This window comes from Heptranchias perlo, chromosome 3, assembly GCF_035084215.1.
Source record: "Heptranchias perlo isolate sHepPer1 chromosome 3, sHepPer1.hap1, whole genome shotgun sequence".
NCBI classification, from domain to species: domain Eukaryota; kingdom Metazoa; phylum Chordata; class Chondrichthyes; order Hexanchiformes; family Hexanchidae; genus Heptranchias; species Heptranchias perlo.
Window position 1 is genome coordinate 122,434,769 of NC_090327.1, and position 21,644 is coordinate 122,456,412.

A 21,644-nucleotide genomic window follows, 5' to 3' on the forward strand; every position below is an offset into this window, starting at 1 on the left:
TGCGCTTTTGAAACAATAAATATATTAAAGATATATACACATTTTTAGTGAATTGATTACTTCTTCCTTACGGCAACAAGTGTAGGTAACATACAAGGCTACACAATCTGTTCGGATTCTGTTCTGCAGACGAATTCTGACCAAATAGCAATAGTTGAATAATGAAATGTGTTTTTGGCTTTTATTAGCCAGACAACTGATGCACAATATTGTGCCCTGACAAAGGGACCAAGAATGGATCTTGCCTCATTATTGTCAGCAACACGATGTACATTTATGGCACCTTTCATACAACAAAAAATTCCACGCCATTTTACGGAAGAGATCAAGGAACCTAAGCAGGAAGAGAGAATGAATTAGGGGAGGTGGTCAAAAGCATGGTGGAAATGGTCGGTTGAGAGGAGGTTTTTGAAGACAGGGGGAGATAGCAAGTTGGGAGCATTCAAGAAAGAAATTCCAGAGTGCAGGGCTTTGATGGTTGATGCTGCTACCAATAGTAGAGCAGAAGTAGGGGACTACACGGAAGCCCAGGATAGATAAGCGGAAGGTGAGTCCTGGGACGTAGGATTAGGGAAGATTACATTGATAGAGAGGAGTGTGGCCATTGTGGGATTTAAGCATTAGGATGAGTATTCTGAAGTTGATTATCTGAGTGAGGCCAGGGATGCAAGGTAAAAAAAATGTGCGGCAAACCTCTGGGTGAACTGGAGTTTGTGTATGGAAGAAATTGAGAGGTTGGGGAGATGTTTAACATTTAGGATTTTATGACGTCAGAATGTCTTAAAGGAAAATCGTCTCTTCCAACTTTTCCCCGGCAGAAGAGCACTGATGCTTGATCCGCTCATGCAATTCATGGCGAAGACTACGAAGTCAGAACGTACATTTTGGAACATAATAAAAATGCAGAATTAATGCTATTTTGTAACTCAGGCATCTAAAATCAACTGGCTATCACGCTCTCATTATGTTGTAACAAAGTTAGAATAGTTTCAACAGCAAAACAAAACCAAACTTAAATCAGTGAAGAAATTGTTTCTATTGGCTACTGTACCTTGTGCCTGAAATGGAGAACGAGGTCCCGTGGAGATAGACCTAAAAAGAGTCCCAATTTATATTAAATTACAGTACAAAACAATTAATCCTCCCAGAGGCTAACATAATTGCAACACAAGACTGACAGGTACTAGACTTGCTATCCCTTCAACAGGTACTAGACTTGTTATAGAATCATAGTGCCTTGGAATGATACAGCACAGGTGGCCATTCGGCCCATCAAGCCTGTGCCGGCTCCTTGAAAGAGCTATCCAATTAGTCCCACTCCCTTGCCCTTTCCTATTAGCCCTGCAAATTTTTCCTCTTCAAATGTTTATCCAATTCCCTTTTGTAAGTTATTATTGAATCTGCTTTCATCACCCTTTCAGGCAGTGCATTCCAGATCATAAAATTTTTTTTCCTCATGTCACCTCTGGTTCTTTTGCCAATTACCTTAAATCTGTGTCCTCTGGTTACCAACCCTTCCACCACTGGAAACAGTTTCTCCTTATTTACTCAAAACCGGTCATGATTTTGAACACCTCTATTCAACTCCCCTTAACCTTCTCTGTTCTAAGGAGAACAACTCCAGCTTCTCCAGTCTCTCCATGTAACTGAAGTCCCTCATCCATGGTACCATTCTAGTAAACTTCCTCTGCACCCTCTCTAAGGTTTTAACATTTTTCCTAAAGTGTGGTGCCTAGAATTAGACACAATATTCCAGCTGGGGCCTAACCAGTGATTTATAAAGGTTTAGCATAATTTCCTTACTTTTGTACTTTATGCCTCTTATTAATAAAGCTCAGGATCCCATATGTTTTTTTAAACAGCCTTCTCAACTTGTCCTGCCACCTTCAAAGATTTGTGTACGTACACCCCCACGTCTCTGTTCTTGCACCCCCTTTAAAATTTTACCATTTAGTTTATATTGCCTCTCCTCATTCTTCCTACTACACTTCTCTATGTTTAAGTCCATCTGCCATGTGTCTGCCCATTTCACCAGTCTGTCTATGTCCCCCTGAAGTCTGTTACTATCCTCCACATTGCTTACCACATTTCTGAGTTTTGTGTTATCTGCAAACTTTGAAATTATGCCCTGTATACCCAAGTCCAGGTGATTAATATATATCAAAAAAGGAATGGCTCTAATACCGACCCTGGGGACACTACTGTATACTTCCTTCTGAAAAACAACTCTTCACCACTACTCTCTGCTTTCTGTCCCTTAGCCAATTTTGTATCCACACTACCACTGTCCCTTTAATCCTGCAGGCATCAATTTTCCTAAAATGTATCTTTCTACCGATTCCTTCGACAAGTACGAGACTTGCTATCCCTCTTCCTATCAGAGGTATTAGTACTTTGGGGAGTTAAAGCACCTAGCCATTATAAGCAACAAGACTGTAGGATAGTGTATAATTTAATAGAAAAATAGCTTAACATTACAGAATTCAGTATTAATATCCTCGTATTATGAGAATGTATGCTGTGAGATAGACGCTAACACAAGGTTTAGATTAGATCATTAGGATTCCACAGGAGGTGTTGGATTAATGCAATTTAAGAAGCATCAAGGGGTCTGTCTAATAATTCTAGCTAGGTTGGAGCTGACATGTCTACATTTCAGCTATTAAGATGTGAAATTTATAACCATGGAAAATTGTCTTACTGAAATCTAAGTGTCATGTAGAAGGTGAGAACGGAGTGTATATGGTGCGGCAATGCCGGCTAATGGTCCAAAGAGTCTTAGGAATCCATATACACAGATCATTAAAATGTCAGCGACAGGTACAGAAAATAATCAAAAAGGCTAATGGAATGCTGGCTTTATACCTACAGGACTAGAATAAGGGGGTAGAAATTATGCTACAGCTATACAAGCCCTGGTTAGACCACACCTGGAGTACTGTGTTCAGTTCTGGGCACCGTACCTTAGGAAGGATATATTGGTCTTGGAGGGAGTGCAGCATAGATTTACGAGAATGAAACCTGGACTCCAAGGGTTAAATTACAAGGAGAGATTACACAAACTAGGGATGTATTCCCTGCAATTTAGAAGATTAAGGGGTGATTTGATCAAAGTTTTCAAGATATTAAGGGGAAATAATTGGGTAGATAGAGAGAAACTATTTCCGCTGGTTTAATTCGTTCATGGGATGTGGGCGTCGCAGGCGAGGCCGGCATTTATTGCCCATCCCTAATTGCCCTTGAGAAGGTGGTGGTGAGCCACCTTCTTGAACCGCTGCAGTCCGTGTGGTGAAGGTTCTCCCACAGTGCTGTTAGGAAGGGAGTTCCAGGATTTTGACCCAGCGACGATGAAGGAACGGCGATATATTTCCAAGTCGGGATGGTGTGTGACTTGGAGGGGAATGTGCAAGTGGTGTTGTTCCAATGTACCTGCTGCTCTTGTCCTTCTAGGTGGTAGAGGTCAGGGGTTTGGGAGGTGCTGTCGAAGAAGCCGGGGCGAATTGCTGCAGTGCATCCTGCGGATGGTACACACTGCAGCCACTGTGCGCCAGTGGTGAAGGGAGTGAATGTTTAGGGTGGTGGATGGGGTGCCAATCAAGTGGGCTGCTTTGTCCTGGACGGTGTCGAGCTTCTTGAGTGTTGTTGGAGCTGCACTCATCCAGGCAAGTGGAGAGTATTTCATCACACTCCTGACTTGTGCCTTGTAGATGGTGGAAAAGCTTTGGGGAGTCAGGGGGTAAGTCACTCGCTGCAGAATACCCAGCCTCTGACCTGCTCTTGTCGCCACAGTATTTATATGGCTGGTCCAGTTAAGTTTCTGGTCAATGGTGACCCCCAGGATGTTGATGGTGGGGGATTCGGCGATGGTAATGCCGTTGAATGTCATGGGGCGATGGTTAGACACTCTCTTGTTGGAGATGGTCATTGCCTGGTACTTGTCTGGCCCAAATGTTACTTGCCACTTATGAGCCCAAGCCTGGATGTTGTCCAGGTCTTGCTGCATGCGGGCTCGGACTGCTTCATTATTTGAGGGGTCGCAAATGGAACTGAAAACTGTGCAATCATCAGCGAACATCCCCATTTCTGACTTTATGATGGAGGGAAGGTCATTGATGAAGCAGCTGAAGATGGTTGGGCCTAGGACACTGAGGAACTCCTGCAGCAATGCCCTGGGGCTGAGATGATTGGCCTCCAACAACCATGACCATCTTCCTTTGTGCTAGGTATGACTCCACCCACTGGAGAGTTTTCCCCCGATTCCCATTGACTTCAATTTTACTAGGGCTCCTTGGTGCCACACTCGGTCAAATGCTGCCTTGATGTCAAGGGCAGTCACTCTCACCTCACCTCTGGAATTCAGCTCTTTTGTCCATCTTTGGACCAAGGCTGTAATGAGATCTGGAGCCGAGTGGTCCTGGCGCAACCCAAACTGAGCATCAGTGAGCAGGTTATTGGTGAGTAAGTGCCCCTTGATAGCGCTGTCGACGATACCTTCCATCACTTTGCTGATGATTGAGAGTAGACTGATGGGACGGTAATTGGCCGGATTGGATTTGTCCTGCTTTTTGTGGACAGGACATACCTGGGCAATTTTCCACATTATCGGGTAGATGCCAGTGTTGCAGCTGTACTGGAACAGCTTGGCTAGAGGCGCAGCTAGTTCTGGAGCACAAGTCTTCAGCACTACAGCTGGAATGTTGCCGGGGCCCATGGCCTTTGTTGTATCCAGTGCAGTCAGCCATTTCTTGATATCACGTGGAGCGAATCGAATTGGCTGAAGACTGGCTTCTGTGATGGTGGGGATATCGGGAGGAGGCAGAGATGGATCATCCACTCGGCACTTCTGGCTGAAGATGGTTGCAAACGCTTCAGCCTTGTCTTTTGCACTCGCGTGCTGGACTCCGCCTCCCGTTAGTTGTTTAATTGTCCACCACCATTCACGACTGGATGTGGCAGGACTGCAGAGCTTTGATCTGATCCGTTGGTTGTGGAATCGCTTAGCTCTGTCTATGGCATGTTGCTTCCACTGTTTAGCATGCATGTAGTCCTGAGTTGTCGCTTCACCAGGTTGGCACCTCATTTTTAGGTATGCCTGATGCTGCTCCTGGCATGCTCTTCTACACTCCTCATTGAACCAGGGTTGATCCCCTGGCAATGGGAATGGTAGAGAGTGAGAAATATGCCAGGCCATGAGGTTACATATTGTGCTGGAATACAATTCTGCTGCTGCTGATGGCCCACAGTGCCTCATGGATGCCCAGTTTTGAGCTGCTAGATCCATTCTGAATCTATCCCATTTAGCACGGTGGTAGTGCCACACAACACGTTGGATGGTGTCCTCAGTGCGAAGATGGGACTTCATCTCCACGACGACTGTGCGGTGGTCACTCCTACCCATACTGTCATGGACAGATGCATTTGCGACAGGTAGATTGGTGAGGACGAGGTCAAGTAGGTTTTTCCCTCGTGTTGGTTCGCTCACCACCTGCCACAGGCCGAGTCTGGCAGCTATGTCCTTCAGGACTCGGCCAGCTCGGTCAGTAGTGGTGCTACCGAACCATTCCAGAGTACATTTTGTGCATTTGCTACCCTCAGTGCTTCCTCCAAATGGTGTTCAACATGGAGGAGGACTGATTCATCAGCTGATGGAGGGCGATTGGTGGTAATCAGCAGGAGGTTTCCTTGCCCATGTTTGACCTAGGGGACATAGTCTAAAAATTAGAGCCAGGACTTTCAGGAGTGAAGTTAGGAAACACTTCTACACGCAAAGGGTGATAGAAGTTTGGAACTCTCTTCGGCAAACGGCAGTTGATATTAGCTCATTGGTTAACAAAAATCTATCGATCTCGGATTTAAAATGAACAAAGATATTAGGGATATGGGGCTACGGCGAGTATATGGAGTTTGGTCACAGGTCAGCCGTGGCGCAACAGGCTCGAGGGGCTAAATTGCCTTTGTCTGTTCCTATTTTCCTATGTTTCTAGTAACATATAACACAAAGATCACATGGCAATCTCAGAATTGGTAGGTTTAGAGAAAAGTCGTCGGACATTATCCATCCAGGTGTATAAATAGGCTCACTGTCAGTAATTCATTGCTATTCCGTGCTGAGAACGCGCCTGGATTGAAATTAGAATTAAAGGTAGACCCAAGAGGAATATCCTACTAGTAAACATATAGACGTATAACTTGCTTGTACTTTGTCGACATTAATGAAACCAATAAGTTGATTTATTTCTGGCGTTTGAACCGATATAATTTGGATTACTCTACTCGATGAGCTAACAGTGAGCTGTAGAACCAAAACCACCAAGGCAATAAATCTACTGAGAAAGACTGACTGTAATGTCACCCAACAGCTTTACACTATAAGGGTTGAAAATTCTCTTTTATTACAAATAGTTCTTTCTTTGGATTGGTATCACCTTTGAACAATATCCCTGGGTGCAGAGGTAGATGGAAAAGCTGTAAGAAGAGTTCTACAAAACCTATATGCATTCAGTGAAGGGCTACTGCAGCCTCCAAGAAAATACATAACTTACTCCTGGACTCACATTCATTCCAAAACCATACAAACCAGTGGATGTGTGAGATATGGCCAAGCTATTTGCCCTTTACAATCACACCAACAGAATAGCATAAGAATTACGAGCACTTAAACCATACCTTCATGTTTACACACAGAACAAAAAAAATTGTAACATTCTACATCAACCCATGAAATACAAAAAATAGCAGCAGCAAAGCTAAATATACTTCTTCTCCAGCCCGTAAAACACTCCTCTACCCAAAGACAATGGCGTACCTGAAGCTTTTCTATGCAGCAGTTTAACAGCAGAGTTAACCATCACTTCCTGAACCATAGCTGCTGGAGTAATTTTAGCTGTCGGAAATCTGCACACACCCATCGTAATTTATCTAATTATTTCTGTACTCCCAGAAATAATCAGGGTCATATTCATAAGATATGTGTCACTGTTCCAACTATACCCTATTATGTTATCTAGCATAAGAGGTAGGAGGAACTGAAAACCCAGATAATAAACTACTGACCTATGGCAATTGACAGGAGCATGGAATGTGCAGTGTTGACAACAATGCTAGACTACCATTGCAAACCTGGACTTGATCTTAGAGATTTGTAGTGGATGCAAATGAACATATAAAGTTACAAATGTATTTTAAACTTACACATTTACGGATATTGTAACAGCAAGAAAATAAATTATTTTATGGCTTCAGGTCAAACAAGGCCAAGGAAACCTCCTGAATATTACCTACTGCCCCTACTCAGCTGATAAATTAGTACTCCTCCATGTTGTATTCCACTTGGAGGAAGCACGGGCAGAAAATGTATTCTGGGTGAGGGACTTCAAAGTCCGCCAGCAAGAGCAGCTCGGTAGTACCACCATTGACCGAGTCGGTCATGTCCTGAAGGACATAGTTACCAGACTCGGCCTGCATTGGTGATGAAGGAACCAACACGAGGGAGGAATCTGCATTACCTTGCCTTCGCCAACCTACGTGTCACAGACATCTCTGCCCATGATTGTGTATTGGAATGAGTGACCATCGCACAGTCCTTGCAAAGTCTCATCTTCACCGTGGGGCCACCATCCATTCTGTAGTGTCCCCTGGAGCTATAATTCCTTGGTCCCTTTTCTACCTGGTTGTCATATAGTGTGGGATGTTTTAGTATATTCCGGGTAATATAGATCTACTGGAGTAGGAAGAAACTTACAATTCCCGTGATCACACACACACACACACAGAAGACTTTATCTTCACAAGAACTATGCGGTAGTCACTTGTGCCAATGCTACCATGGGCAGAGCTATCCGTGTGAGGAAACAACATGGCCACTCCAAGGATTTGAAAATTGAACAATGCATTTGGTTTGTGCCAATAGCTGACCTGACTGATTTTGATCTTATTGATTGGTACTTTTTGTAACAATCCAGTAAATGGACCTGGTTTTCAATTGCTTTAAATATCTAATTGACTAAATGCCACACAATCAGGAGGGTTATTTGAGTCAACCACATTTTTTTAACCCTTTGAGAGGTGTGAAACCACAGATGTGTGTTGGAGGCAAAATATAAAGATAGATCATGCTTACAAGCTTGTTTCTTCAAATGCATGTAATGTGATTTTAATTTACTTACCCAAGCAAGCCTGGGATCCTTCTAATGCATTTCCTCCTAAAGAGCCGTTCATGTGTTCATAAAGTTCCTAGTTTAATAATTTAAAAAAATAAACATTTTTTTAAATTTTTTTTTAAACATTTTGCATACTAAAAGCAGTCAACCACCAAACAAGACCTACATTAAGTGCTCTAATAAGACAAATAAAAACAGATGGATTTAATACTCATCACTATATGCATTGCACATTCGTACAAAATGTACCACCAAACTTCAAGCAGGTGCAATCCATGAAAATCTAACAAATCGCTAAATATCAGTGCAATCTTGATGATTTTTACTGTACTTAAGGATATTTGTACATAAAATCTAAACATTAAGAAATTCAGTGCAGTAATAAACTCTGCTGTATTTAAATAAGCAAAGTCAAATAAAAAATAACCAAACGTTTTCCTGTAAACGCATTACTACAATCCTAATAGGATTGTCATCAAGAGAAAAGCATCCTCACTACTTGGGTAAGCCAAAATTATCATGGTGGAAAAATCATAGGAGCAACAACTATCAAAAAGACATTTCCAGCACTGATATCATATTTCCTCCTGGAAATTTTCCTATATTTTGTTTAACAGTCAACCTAGATTATTTTTGTACAATTAACTGTCTACAGGCTGGAAACAGAAAACAGGGACTGTTTGGACTGATGGAGAGTATTCATTCTATTCAAAGACTGAAAATGACACTCAGATCGGCAAATGTATTTTCATCATTTTCAATCTCCATATGCCATTAGAATCCATTAAACAGTATCTGCTGTGGCAAAAAGTGTGGATATTTCACACGATTTTTAATTCCCGTATTAAGAACAGGCCTTCCAAAGAGGTCACCATTTTGACTTTCTCCTTCTTAAAAATGTGGTAATTGGCGCCACAGATCAAAGATGGGGCAGTAACCTGATAATATTTGGTGTATGACAAATTATCAGGAGTAGAAGTTCCATTTCTCTTGATCTGGAGAAACCTCCTCAATCACATGTACATGTTGTAATGAGTCAGATCAGTTTGTTAGCACTGCTCTCATGTAAGTGCATTGTGACAAACAACTCACATTTATATAGTATCTTTAACGTAGTAAAACATTCCGAGGCGCGTCAAAGGACGTTATCAAACAAAATTTGACACTGAGCCATATAAGCCGTAAAAGAGTAGGTTTTAAGGAGCATCTCAAAGGAGGGAAGGTAGAAAGGCAGAGAGGTTTAGGGAAGGAATTCCAGAGCGTGGGGCCTAGGACAGCTGAAGACAGGGCCGACAATGGTGGAGCGATTAAAATGGGGGATGCACAAGGGGCCAGAATTGGAGGAACGTGGAGATCTTGGAGAGTTGTCGGGCTGGATGTGGGTACAGAGATAGGGAGGGGCGAGGCATGGAGCAATTTGAAAATGTGGGTGAGAATTTTAAAGTTGAGGCGTTGCCGGACCGGGAGCCAATGGAGGTCAGCGAGTACAGGGGTGATGGGTGAACGGGACTTGGTGCAAGTTAGGATATGGGCAGCAGAGTTTTGGATGAGCTCAAGTTTATGGAGGGTGCAAGGTGGGAGGTCGGCCAGAGATGGGGCAGTAGTTTGCAAGGACATAGGGGGGTGATCACGGCAGATTTGATGGGGAGGGGGACAGTTAACAATATCAGCGAACGTGGGCCCCAGGATGGGAAGTTGGGTGGTCAGCAGTTTGTTGGGAATAGGATCGAGGGAGCATGAGGTGGGTCTCATGGACAAGATGAGCTCAGAGTGGGCATGAGGGGAGAAAGACACGCATTCTATCTATGAATTTGAAAAGATTTGTAATGACATGGAAAATGTGCTAGATTCACCATCTTGATGGCCCTGGCATTGGATGTTACCACTCTCCAATGGATTAATCAGACATGACCTACCCTTCACAACTCCATGTCGCCAAGGGGCAGCGTGTAAATGAGGAAGCGAAGGAAGCCAAGGATAGATCTTTGGGGCACTCCAGAAGTAACTGTGTAGGGGCAGGAAGAGAAGCCATTTTTGGAGATTCGGTGGCTACAATTAGTTAAGAGTGGTACCAAGTGAGGGCTAGAGAACAGAGGAAAGGCACGGAGGAGGGATGGTGTGTCAAAGGCTACAGAGAAGTAGAGAAGGGTGAGGTAAGATACTACACTATGGTTACAGTCACAAAGGATGTCATTTGTGGCTTTGATAAGTGCTTTGGCAGGGGCAGAAACCTGAATGAAGAGATTCAAACATGAAGTTGCAGGAAAGATGGGTACAGGGTGACAACATGTTTTTTTTTTATTCGTTCACGGGATGTGGGCGTCGCTGGCGAGGCCAGCATTTATTGCCCATCCCTAATTGCCCTCGAGAAGGTGGTGGTGAGCCGCCTTCTTGAACCGCTGCAGTCCGTGTGGTGACGGCTCTCCCACAGTGCTGTTAGGAAGGGAGTTCCAGGATTTTGACCCAGCGACAATGAAGGAACGGCGATATATTTCCAAGTCGGGATGGTGTGTGACTTGGAGGGGAACGTGCAGGTGGTGTTGTTCCCATGCGCCTGCTGCTCTTGTCCTTCTAGGTGGTAGAGGTCGCGGGTTTGGGAGGTGCTGTCGAAGAAGCCTTGGCGAGTTGCTGCAGTGCATCCTGTGGATGGTACACACTGCAGCCACAGTGCGCCGGTGGTGAAGGGAGTGAATGTTTAGGTTGGTGGATGGGGTGCCAATCAAGCGGGCTGCTTTATCTTGGATGGTGTCGAGCTTCTTGAGTGTTGTTGGAGCTGCACTCATCCAAGCAAGTGGAGAGTATTCCATCACACTCCTGACTTGTGCCTTGTAGATGGTGGAAAGGCTTTGGGGAGTCAGGAGGTGAGTCACTCGCCGCAGAATACCCAGCCTCTGACCTGCTCTCGTAGCCACAGTATTTCTATGGCTGGTCCAGTTAAGTTTCTGGTCAATGGTGACCCCCAGGATGTTGATGGTGGGGGATTCGGCGATGGTAATGCCGTTGAATGTCAAGGGGAGGTGGTTAGACTCTCTCTTGTTGGAGATGGTCATTGCCTGGCACTTACCTGGCACAAATGTTACTTGCCACTTATGAGCCCAAGCCTGGATGTTGTCCAGGTCTTGCTGCACGCAGGCTCGGACTGCTTCATTATCTGAGGGGCTGCGAATGGAACTGAACACTGTGCAGTCATCAGCGAACATCCCCATTTCTGACCTTATGATGGAGGGAAGGTCATTGATGAAGCAGCTGAAGATGGTTGGGCCTAGGACACTGCCCTGAGGAACTCCTGCAGCAATGCCCTGGGGCTGAGATGATTGGCCTCCAACAACCACTACCATCTTCCTTTGTGCTAGGTATGACTCCAGCCACTGGAGAGTTTTCCCCCTGATTCCCATTGACTTCAATTTTACTAGGGCTCCTTGGTGCCACACTCGGTCAAATGCTGCCTTGATGTCAAGGGCAGTCACTCTCACCTCACCTCTGGAATTCAGCTCTTTTGTCCATGTTTGGACCAAGGCTGTAATGAGATCTGGAGCCGAGTGGTCCTGGCGGAACCCAAACTGAGCATCGGTGAGCAGGTTATTGGTGAGTAAGTGCCGCTTGATAGCACTGTCGACGACACCTTCCATCACTTTGCTGATGATTGAGAGTAGACTGATGGGACGGTAATTGGCCGGATTGGATTTGTCTTGCTTTTTGTGGACAGGACACACCTGGGCAATTTTCCACATTGTCGGGTAGATGCCAGTGTTGTAGCTGTACTGGAACAGCTTGGCTAGAGGCGCAGCTAGTTCTGGAGCACAAGTCTTCAGCACTACAGCTGGGATGTTATCGGGGCCCATAGCCTTTGCTGTATCCAGTGCACTCAGCCGTTTCTTGATATCACGTGGAGTGAATCGAATTGGCCGAAGACTGGCTTCCGTGATGGTGGGGATATCGGGAGGAGGCTGAGATGGCACTTCTGGCTGAATATGGTTGCAAACGCTTCAGCCTTGTCTTTTCCACTCACGTGCTGGACTCCGCCATCATTGAGAATGGGGATGTTTGCAGAGCCTCCTCCTCCCGTTAGTTGTTTAATTGTCCACCACCATTCACGACTGGATGTGGCAGGACTGCAGAGCTTTGATCTGATCCGTTGGTTGTGGAATCGCTTAGCTCTGTCTATGGCATGTTGCTTCCACTGTTTAGCATGCATGTAGTCCTGAGTTGTAGCTTCACCAGGTTGGCACCTCATTTTTAGGTACGCCTGGTGCTGCTCCTGGCATGCTCTTCTACACTCCTCATTGAACCAGGGTTGATCCCCTGGCTTGTTGGTAATGGTAGAGTGAGGAATATGCCGGGCCATGAGGTTACAGATTGTGCTGGAATACAATTCTGCTGCTGCTGATGGCCCACAGTGCCTCATGGATGCCCAGTTTTGAGCTGCTAGATCTGTTCTGAATCTATCCCATTTAGCACGGTGGTAGTGCCACACAACACGTTGGATGGTGTCCTCAGTGCGAAGACGGGACTTCATCTCCACGAGGACTGTGCGGTGGTCACTCCTACCAATACTGTCATGGACAGATGCATTTGCGACAGGTAGATTGGTGAGGACGAGGTCAAGTAAGTTTTTCCCTCGTGTTGGTTCGCTCACCACCTGCCGCAGGCCCAGTCTAGCAGCTATGTCCTTCAGGACTCGGCCAGCTCGGTCAGTCGTGGTGCTACCGAGCCACTCTTGGTGATGGACATTGAAGTCCCCCACCCAGAGTACATTTTGTGCCCTTGCTGCCCTCAGTGCTTCCTCCAAGTGGTGCTCAACATGGAGGAGGACTGATTCATCAGCTGAGGGAGGGCGGTAGGTGGTAACCAGCAGGAGGTTTCCTTGCCCATGTTTGACCTGATGCCATGAGATTTCATGGGGTCCAGAGTCAATGTTGAGGACTCCCAGGGCCACTCCCTCCTGACTGTATATCACTGTAGGGCCACCTCTGGTGGGTCTGTCCTGCTGGTGGGACAGGACATACCCAGGGATGGTGATGGAAGAATCTGGGACGTTGGCTGAAAGATATGATTCTTTAAGTATGGCTATGTCAGGCTGTTGCTTGACTAGTCTGTGGGACAGCTCTCCCAATTTTGGCACAATTGCCAAAATTGGGAGAGCTGTCCCACAGACTCGTCAAGCAACAGCCTGACATAGCCATACTTACAGAATCATATCTTTGTTAAGAACTTTGGAGAGGAAAGGGAGATGTGGAGATAGAGCCGTAGTTTGCAAGGACAGTGGGGTCAAGGGTGGGATTTTGAGAAGGGGGTAAAATGGCAGTTTTGAAATGGAGAAGGATAGTACCAGAGAAAAGGGAAACATTTACAATATCAACTAGCATGAGTTCAGAGGGCATTTTGGGGTTGGGGGGGGGGGGGGGGGGGGGAAAGAGAGGGAGAAGAGATAGGAGAGAAACTAGAAAAAGAGGACGGTCCAGGTCAAGAGCAGGTGGGAGCTTGCAGGGGAAGGCATGGATGGGGCAGAAGCAGCTGGACGGATAGAATCATAGAATCATAGAAGTTACAACATGAAAACAGGCCCTTTGGCCCAACATGTCCATGTCGCCCAGTTTATACCACTAAGCTCGTCCCAATTTCCTGCACTTGGCCCATATCCCTCTATACCCATCTTACCCATGTAACTGTCCAAATGCTTTTTAAAAGACAAAATTGTACCTGCCTCTACTACTGCCTCTGGCAGCTCGTTCCAGACACTCACCACCCTTTGAGTGAAAAAATTGCCCCTCTGGACCCTTTTGTATCTCTCCCCTCTCACCTTAAATCTATGCCCCCTCGTTATAGACTCCCCTACCTTTGGGAAAAGATTTTGACTATCTACCTTATCTATGCCCCTCATTATTTTATAGACTTCTATAAGATCACCCCTTAACCTCCTACTCTCCAGGGAAAAAAGTCCCAGTCTGTCTAACCTCTCCCTATAAGTCAAACCATCAAGTCCCGGTAGCATCCTAGTAAATCTTTTCTGCACTCTTTCTAGTTTAATAATATCCTTTCTATAATAGGGTGACCAGAACTGTACACAGTACTCCAAGTGTGGCCTCACCAATGCCCTGTACAACTTCAACAATACATCCCAACTCCTGCATTCAATGTTCTGACCAATGAAACCAAGCATGCCGAATGCCTTCTTCACCACCCTATCCACCTGTGACTCCACTTTCAAGGAGCTATGAACCTGTACTCCTAGATCTCTTTGTTCTATAACTCTCCCCAACGCCCTACCATTAACGGAGTAGGTCCTGGCCCGATTCGATCTACCAAAATGCATCACCTCACATTTATCTAAATTAAACTCCATCTGCCATTCATCGGCCCACTGACCCAATTTATCAAGATCCCGTTGCAATCCTAGATAACCTTCTTCACTGTCCACAATGCCACCAATCTTGGTGTCATCTGCAAACTTACTAACCATGCCTCCTAAATTCTCATCCAAATCATTAATATAAATAACAAATAACAGCGGACCCAGCACCGATCCCTGAGGCACACCGCTGGACACAGGCATCCAGTTTGAAAAACAACCCTCTACAACCACCCTCTGTCTTCTGTCGTCAAGCCAATTTTGTATCCAATTGGCTACCTCACCTTGGATCCTATGAGATTTAACCTTATGCAACAACCGACCATGCGGTACCTTGTCAAAGGCTTTGCTGAAGTCCATGTAGACCACGTCCACTGCACAGCCCTCATCTAAGATGGTCTCAATCTTAGTGACAAAGATGTCCATGAGTTCCTCACACTTGTTGGAGGAGATGAGGGTGGGATGGGCAAGGGAGAGGGGTTTGAGGAGATGATTGGTAGTGGAGAAAAGAAGCCCGGAGTTATCTTTGGTCTCTGGAGCAGCAGTCAAAATGCACACGCAAATGGACACAGAGGGATTTCAGGTTACATAGACAATGGCAAAGATTAGGAGAGATATGTACTAGTCGTAAGCAGAGTACAGGGAAGAGACAATATGAGATTGCAAAGTTAAAATCTGAGGTCCTGTGATGCGATAAAGTTGACTTGTAGACAGGGTGGAGTCAGCTTGAAGCATCGACAAACCAATGTCCAGCTTTAGAGACAGTTCTGGAGAGGGAGCAGCTGCTTGAGGGGCAGAGTATCAGGTGGTATATTGCTGAAGGTGCATATCCAGGTACTTTTTAAATGTGATGAGGGCCAAAGGGAAGTGGGGAGTCAACCATGAGCCACAGAAGTTGATCCAGGGGTCCAGAGGTGCTTAGAGGCCTCAATATTAGTAAAGCATACCAGCGAATGCAGTCTACCAGCACAGGAGTGAGCAAAACCCAAGGACCAAAAGCAGTTAAGTCCAATGAGCCAGGGGAGGGTGAAAGGTAAATCCCTGGGATCAGTGCAGATGAGAGAGCTGGTCTGAAGAATAGCTGTAGGAGGTGATAAGCCCTTAAGACCGGGAGCAGCAGTAGGAGCTTAAGAAGCCAGACCAACCCAGTCCAGCAAAGGGTGACCGAGGAGTTCTGTAGGATGAGAGGCGTCAGTGGCCAAGGTAACAAAGTAGAGGTCATTCGGCAGCAAGAATCCAGAGCAGGATGGGAATCAGCAAGAACAGATCAGTTAGCTCTGTGTCGAGGGAAAAGTCCCAGTGGAGGAGTAGAAAACTGAGGATGCAGAAACAGACCAGGTACCAGGATAGAGGCAGTCCAGCAGAGAGTACAGTCTCTCTAGAAAGCAGCAGTGAAGATGGAGGTCACAGTAAAGCCCAGAAGCCTAGCTTATGTGCTCATGTCTCTGGAGTGGAGCTTGTCCCCATGACCCTCTGACTCAGAGGCAAGAATACGACCCTTGAGCGAAGGCTTCCACCTAACAGAGACTACAAGGGCAGTTTAATTATTTCACAGTAATTCAGCATTAACTGTTTACTGACTATAAATTTACAGTAGAGATCATTTTGAGATTGATATAAATGCTTACATGGAAGGTAAACGCTGACATGGACTGGTTGGACCAAATGGCCTTTCATCTTGTAGCTTCTACGTATTTCTACGTAAATAGAATCATAGCAAATTTACGGCATAGGAGGCCGCCATTCGGCTCATTGTGTCCGCACCGGCCGAAAATGAGCCACCCAGCCTAATCCCACTTTCCAGCACTTGGTCCATAGTCTCATACGTTATGGCACTTTAGGTGCATATCCAGGTACTTTTTAAATGTGATGAGGGTTTCTGCCTCTACCACCCTCTCAGACAGAGAGTTCCAGACCCCCACCACCCTCTGGGTGGAAAAAAAATAATCCTCAGTTCCCCTCTCTCTAATCCTTCTACCAATCACTTTAAATCTATGCCCCCTGGTTGCTGACCTCTCTGCTAAGGGAAATAGGCCCCTCATAATTTTATACACCTCAATTAAATCACCCCTCAGCCTCCTCTGTTCCAAAGAAAACAACCCCAGCCTATCCAATCTTTCCTCATAGCTAAAATTCTCCAGTCCTGGCAACATCCTTGTAAATCTCCTCTGTATCCCCCTCTAGTGGAATTACATCCTTCCTGTAATGTGGTGACCAGAACTGTACGCAGTACTCAAGCTGTGGCCTATCTAGTGTTTTATACAGTTCCAGCATAACCTCCCTGCTCTTATATTCTAAGCCTTGGCTAATAAAGGAAAGTATTCCGTATGCCTTCTTAACCACCTTATCTACCTAACCTGCCACCTTCAGGGATCTGTGGACATGCACTCCAAGGTTCCTCTACACCTCTCAGTATCTTCCCATTTATTGTGTATTCCCTTGCCTTGTTTGCCCTCCCCAATTGCATTACTTCACACTTCTCCGGATTGAATTCCATTTGCCACTTTTCTGCCCACCTGACCAGTCCATTGCTATCTCCCTGCAGCCTACAGCTTTCCTCCTCACAGCCAATTTTTGTATCATCTGCAAACTTCTTAATGCCCCCTACATTTAAGTCCAAATCATTTATACCACAAAAAGCAAGGGACCGAGTACTGAGCCCTGCGGAACCCCACTGGAAACAGCCTTCCTTGTCAAAAGACTTGCTAAAATCCATGTAGACTACATCAAACGCACTACCCTCATCGATCCTCCTTGTTACCACCTCAAAAAATTCAATCAAGTTAGTCAGACATGACCTTCCCGTAACAAATCCATGCTGACTGTCCTTGATTAATCTAAGAGACAGTTTATCCTGTCCCTTAGAATTGATTCCCACCACCAAGGTTAAACTGACTCGGTCTCTCCCTCTCTTCCTTGTTAAACAATGGTACGACGTTAGCAGTCCTCCAATCCTCCAACACCACGCCTGTATCCAGGAAGGATTGGAAAATGATGGTCAGAGCCTCCGCTATTTCTTACTTTTTTTAAAACAGTAAATTGGTGAGATTAATTTATAATTAAGACTCCTTAGATATCTGACAAATTAACAGCATTAGACAGCCAATCTATTGAATAAATTAAAGTTTATATGCTTGTAGTTAGCAATATTTCCCGAATTTATAGGATCTCGTCCTTATGAGCTGCCGTGGAAGAAGTGGGTGCTTTGACGCCATCTGGAATAACGATGTCAGCCTTCCAAGGCATCAGAGTGATGAATCTTCACCTGAAGAAGTGATATCTGATCCTCCACTCCTGGGTAAATTCATCTTCGATGCTGGTTGCTTTATCGGGACTAGCTAGCTTAAATCTCACCTTCCTTCATCTCACGGAAACTTGTACATCTAAGTGACACACTTATATCAGCCTGTATCTGGTTGGTATAACTGTACAATCTTAAACTTCTGCAATCTCGCTCTCTCTCGGTTGGTGATGCACTGTCCGAGCTTAGAGACATATCTAGACAAAGAACCCCAATACTTTCAACTACAAAGAATACTAGAAGAAACACAAAGAACGACAACTAAGCTAAGAACTGAAACTGAAGTCTGAGAACTTTAGTGCCTGAAACACTCTTATATAGCCTTAATTTTCAAAGAAAATGAGGTGTGAATAATGACGCCCTAGCTAAACCTCAGATTGACCCTGAAATCTTTTTCGACTTACCTTGCTATCAAAACCGTCTCTTAGGATGGCTTTCCCATTTGATACCCTGTAAAAGTCTTTGATTTGAACTTTAAATAGAGACATTGAGAGAAGTGGAAGCATTGTGAAGGGCTGACAGGAGAGGCTATTGGAATTTTGTATAATGCTTGAAGCCACAAACTTCTCCAGGATGCCAAATATGGAAACTTTTTATTTGGAAAAAAATTGAGTAGAGTCAAACATGACAACTTTTACTTACATAATGCTGCAAACCTTTGGTTTCAGCTGCCGATGCAGAAGATAACAGGCAATGTCTGAGAGGGCATGCCTTTTACATAGTGAGAGACATAGTTCACTAATATTGAACACTTCTTAAACTGATGTTACACTAGCAGTTTGTGGAGGATGAAAATAAAGGAGTACTGCAATTTGTTTTAACATTATTAAAAACAAGATCAGTGTAAATAAAAAAACACAAAAATCCTTACCTTTAGTATAGAAATCTGTGAAAAATCTTTCTCCTCAAAGTAAGCATGTGTGATGAGCTGCAGTTTTGCTTGAAGCAACCCATAAAGTGGCTATTGAGGGGAAAATGCAAAGAGTATCATTGCAGTTTCAGCAGTTCAATGAAGTTGTAAAGCCATAAACTAGTTATTCTTAAAAATGGAAACAGCAATTACACGAGCAGTTTCAACCAGGTTCCTGCACTAAAGAAAAACACAAACGTTAAGTGCAGACCAGAATACATTTAAGATTTACACAGGCATTTGCTGTTGGGTCACCAAATTCTATGTACAGCAAATTTAGCACTTACAATTAACTTGGGATAAATCAAACTTTGGAATAAAACCTGTAACATAAACCCCAAACAAAATCTAAATGATAAATTTAGGGTCTCAGGAAGGGGAAATTGAAGTGCAGCAATGCCACGAAGCAGTGCATCACAGGCTTACAATCACACTTTCATATAAAGAGCTCCTGTTCGCAGTTATGTTATCAGAAAGAGTTGTAAAGACAAGGTTTAATCTATTTTCAATTTGAAGAGAGGGGGGAAAAAAGTTAAATTAACAGTTGTGTGATCCCAGACTGCATTTCTTCTGATAATAAATTCAAAGGCACATTGATACAGGCTTGCTTATCTGCCCTGTGGTGTACAATAAAAGTTATAAGTTCTGGCCTATTATCTAACTGATGTCTACATTTCTTGTCTGCAGCACTGTAAAGCCCAGATATTATCTCAGTGATCCATACTAATGAAATTCTCGATACCAGCATACACAGATTTAGATAGTTAAAATGAAAACTACTGAGGAATAGTATGAATAGCAAAAAAGTTAAATTATCCAGCGAAAGGTACAGTGCGCTACAGAATTAAAATCTTACACGTATCCATTTCTCAATCATAGCACCGACCAGACCATTAAGCACAGCCTAAGAAGTTGATGGTGTCAGCCTTGGCTCAGTGGTAGCACTCTCACTTCTGAGTCACTCCAGCGACTTGAGCACATAATCTAGGCCGACACTACTGAGGGGAGTGCTGCACCGTTGTAGACGCCGTCTTTAGTACGAGACATTAAACCGAGGCCTCTCAGGTGAAAGTAAAAGATCCCAGGGCACGATTCAAAGAAGAGCAGGGCAGTTTTTCCAGTGCCCTGGGCAATATTTATACTTTAACCAACATCAGTAAAAATACAGATTATCTGGTCATTTATCTCATTGCCGTTTGTGGGATCTTGCTGTGCACAAATTGGCTAACATTTCCTACATTACAAGAGTGATTACACTATAGAAGTACTTCATTGGCAGTAAAGTGCTTTCGGATGTCTTGAGGTCATGAAAGGCATTATATAAAAGCAAATCAATTAATGAATGCATTCTTTTTTTCTCTTTCAAGGTGGGGGAAGCCGCATTGCACTCTACTAGGTAAAACAAGACCTCTAAAAATCCTCAGTGAACTCTCCTGCATGTGGATGACAAAACGTGTTGCCTGGACATAAAGCAAAAGTCCACAGAATTTATTAAAAATACTGCTATTTTTTGTAAACTGCATCAATATAGTTTCAAAACAATAAAATTCTTAATTTTTAACACTGATATCTAGCAGTAAAGTAACAAATCACAATAGTTAGGATAGCCTGCTATTTGTTTGAAAGCAAATACGAGGAGATATTATAGAATTACATTGAACGTATAGCACAGAAACAGGCCATTCGGCGCAACTGGTCTATGCCGGTGTTTATACTCCACACAAGCCTCCTCCCTCCCTACTTCATCTAACCCTATCAGCATAACCTTCTATTCTTTGATCCCCCATGTACTTATCTAGCTTCCCCTGAAATGCATCTATGCTATTTGCCTCAACTACTCCTCATGGTAGCGAGTTCCATATTCTAACCACTCTCTGGGTAAAGAAGTTTCTCCTGAATTCCCTATTGGATTTATCAGTGACTATCTTATATTTATGGCCTCTAGTTTTGGACTCTCCACAAGTGGAAATATCTTCTCCACATCTACCCTATCAAACCCTTTCATAACCTTAAAGACCTCTCTGACCTTTTTTCTGGAGAAAAGAGCCCCAGCCTGTACAATGTTTTCTGATAGGTATAATCTCTCAATTCTGGTATCATCCTTGTAAATCTTTTTTGCACCTTCTCCAGTGCCTCTAGATCCTTTTTATAATATGGAGACCAGAACTATGCATAGCACTCCAAATGTGGTCTATCCAAGGTTCCATACAAGTTTATCATAACTTCTCTGCTTTTCAATTCTATCCCTCTAGAAATGAACCTCTGTGCTTTATTTATTTTTTTAAATGGCCTTATTAACCTGCATCACTACTTTACTCAAACCAGCAACTTTCAGCTAGAAGTTTCGATATGAAAAATTAATAAAATTTGTCACCCTACAGTTGCAACTTTGAGGAAAAAATGGTGTACTTTTTAACTCAATGGCTAATTTTACAATGTTTTCTCAAAGTTCAATTTCTCTTAATCAACTGAAGCTTTGTTTAAGTAGAAACAGAAGGCTGATTTGTAAGCCCCCCAAAACATTTCCAAACATGGCCAACAGCTTTCTAAGATTGGTATATCTCCATAACGTCATAGTTGAAATTGCTGCACAGTTGGCTTAAAAGATAGCTTAATAACATTGGGCAGGAAATATATTTGCACCCACATTTTGCTAAAGCAGTGATTTCCAATCTCAACTCTGTAGAAGGCAGTTAGTTCCAAATGGACTGGGGAGGGGGAAGAACACAGATGGGGAACAGGCAACTCTCAACACATGTCCTTGCCATCAGCTGAGAGCAGCATTACTGCAGGCCTGGCAGCTAGTTCAGAAAAATAAAACGAAATCTGCTCAAAATAAAACTAAATCTGCTCAAAATCTAGGAGGAGGTATGTTTGGTCACCTTCACCATTCAAACCAGAAGTGTGTCCAAAGTAGTAAAATAA

General features: G+C 44.0%; 1 protein-coding gene across 2 annotated transcripts in view; it reads right to left on the reverse strand.

Moving 5' to 3' along the window:
* The window catches only part of avl9 (AVL9 homolog (S. cerevisiase)), a 95,387-nt gene that overhangs the window by 44,156 nt on the left and 29,587 nt on the right, over positions 1 to 21,644 (reverse strand). For both annotated transcript variants that reach the window (XM_067981921.1, XM_067981920.1), the window contains exons 5-7: positions 18,681 to 18,770; positions 8,166 to 8,232; positions 1,052 to 1,092 (exon numbers count right to left, since the gene is read on the reverse strand). In XM_067981921.1, coding sequence (XP_067838022.1) covers positions 1,052 to 1,092; positions 8,166 to 8,232; positions 18,681 to 18,770 — 198 coding nt within the window. The remainder of the gene's footprint in view (positions 1 to 1,051; positions 1,093 to 8,165; positions 8,233 to 18,680; positions 18,771 to 21,644) is intronic.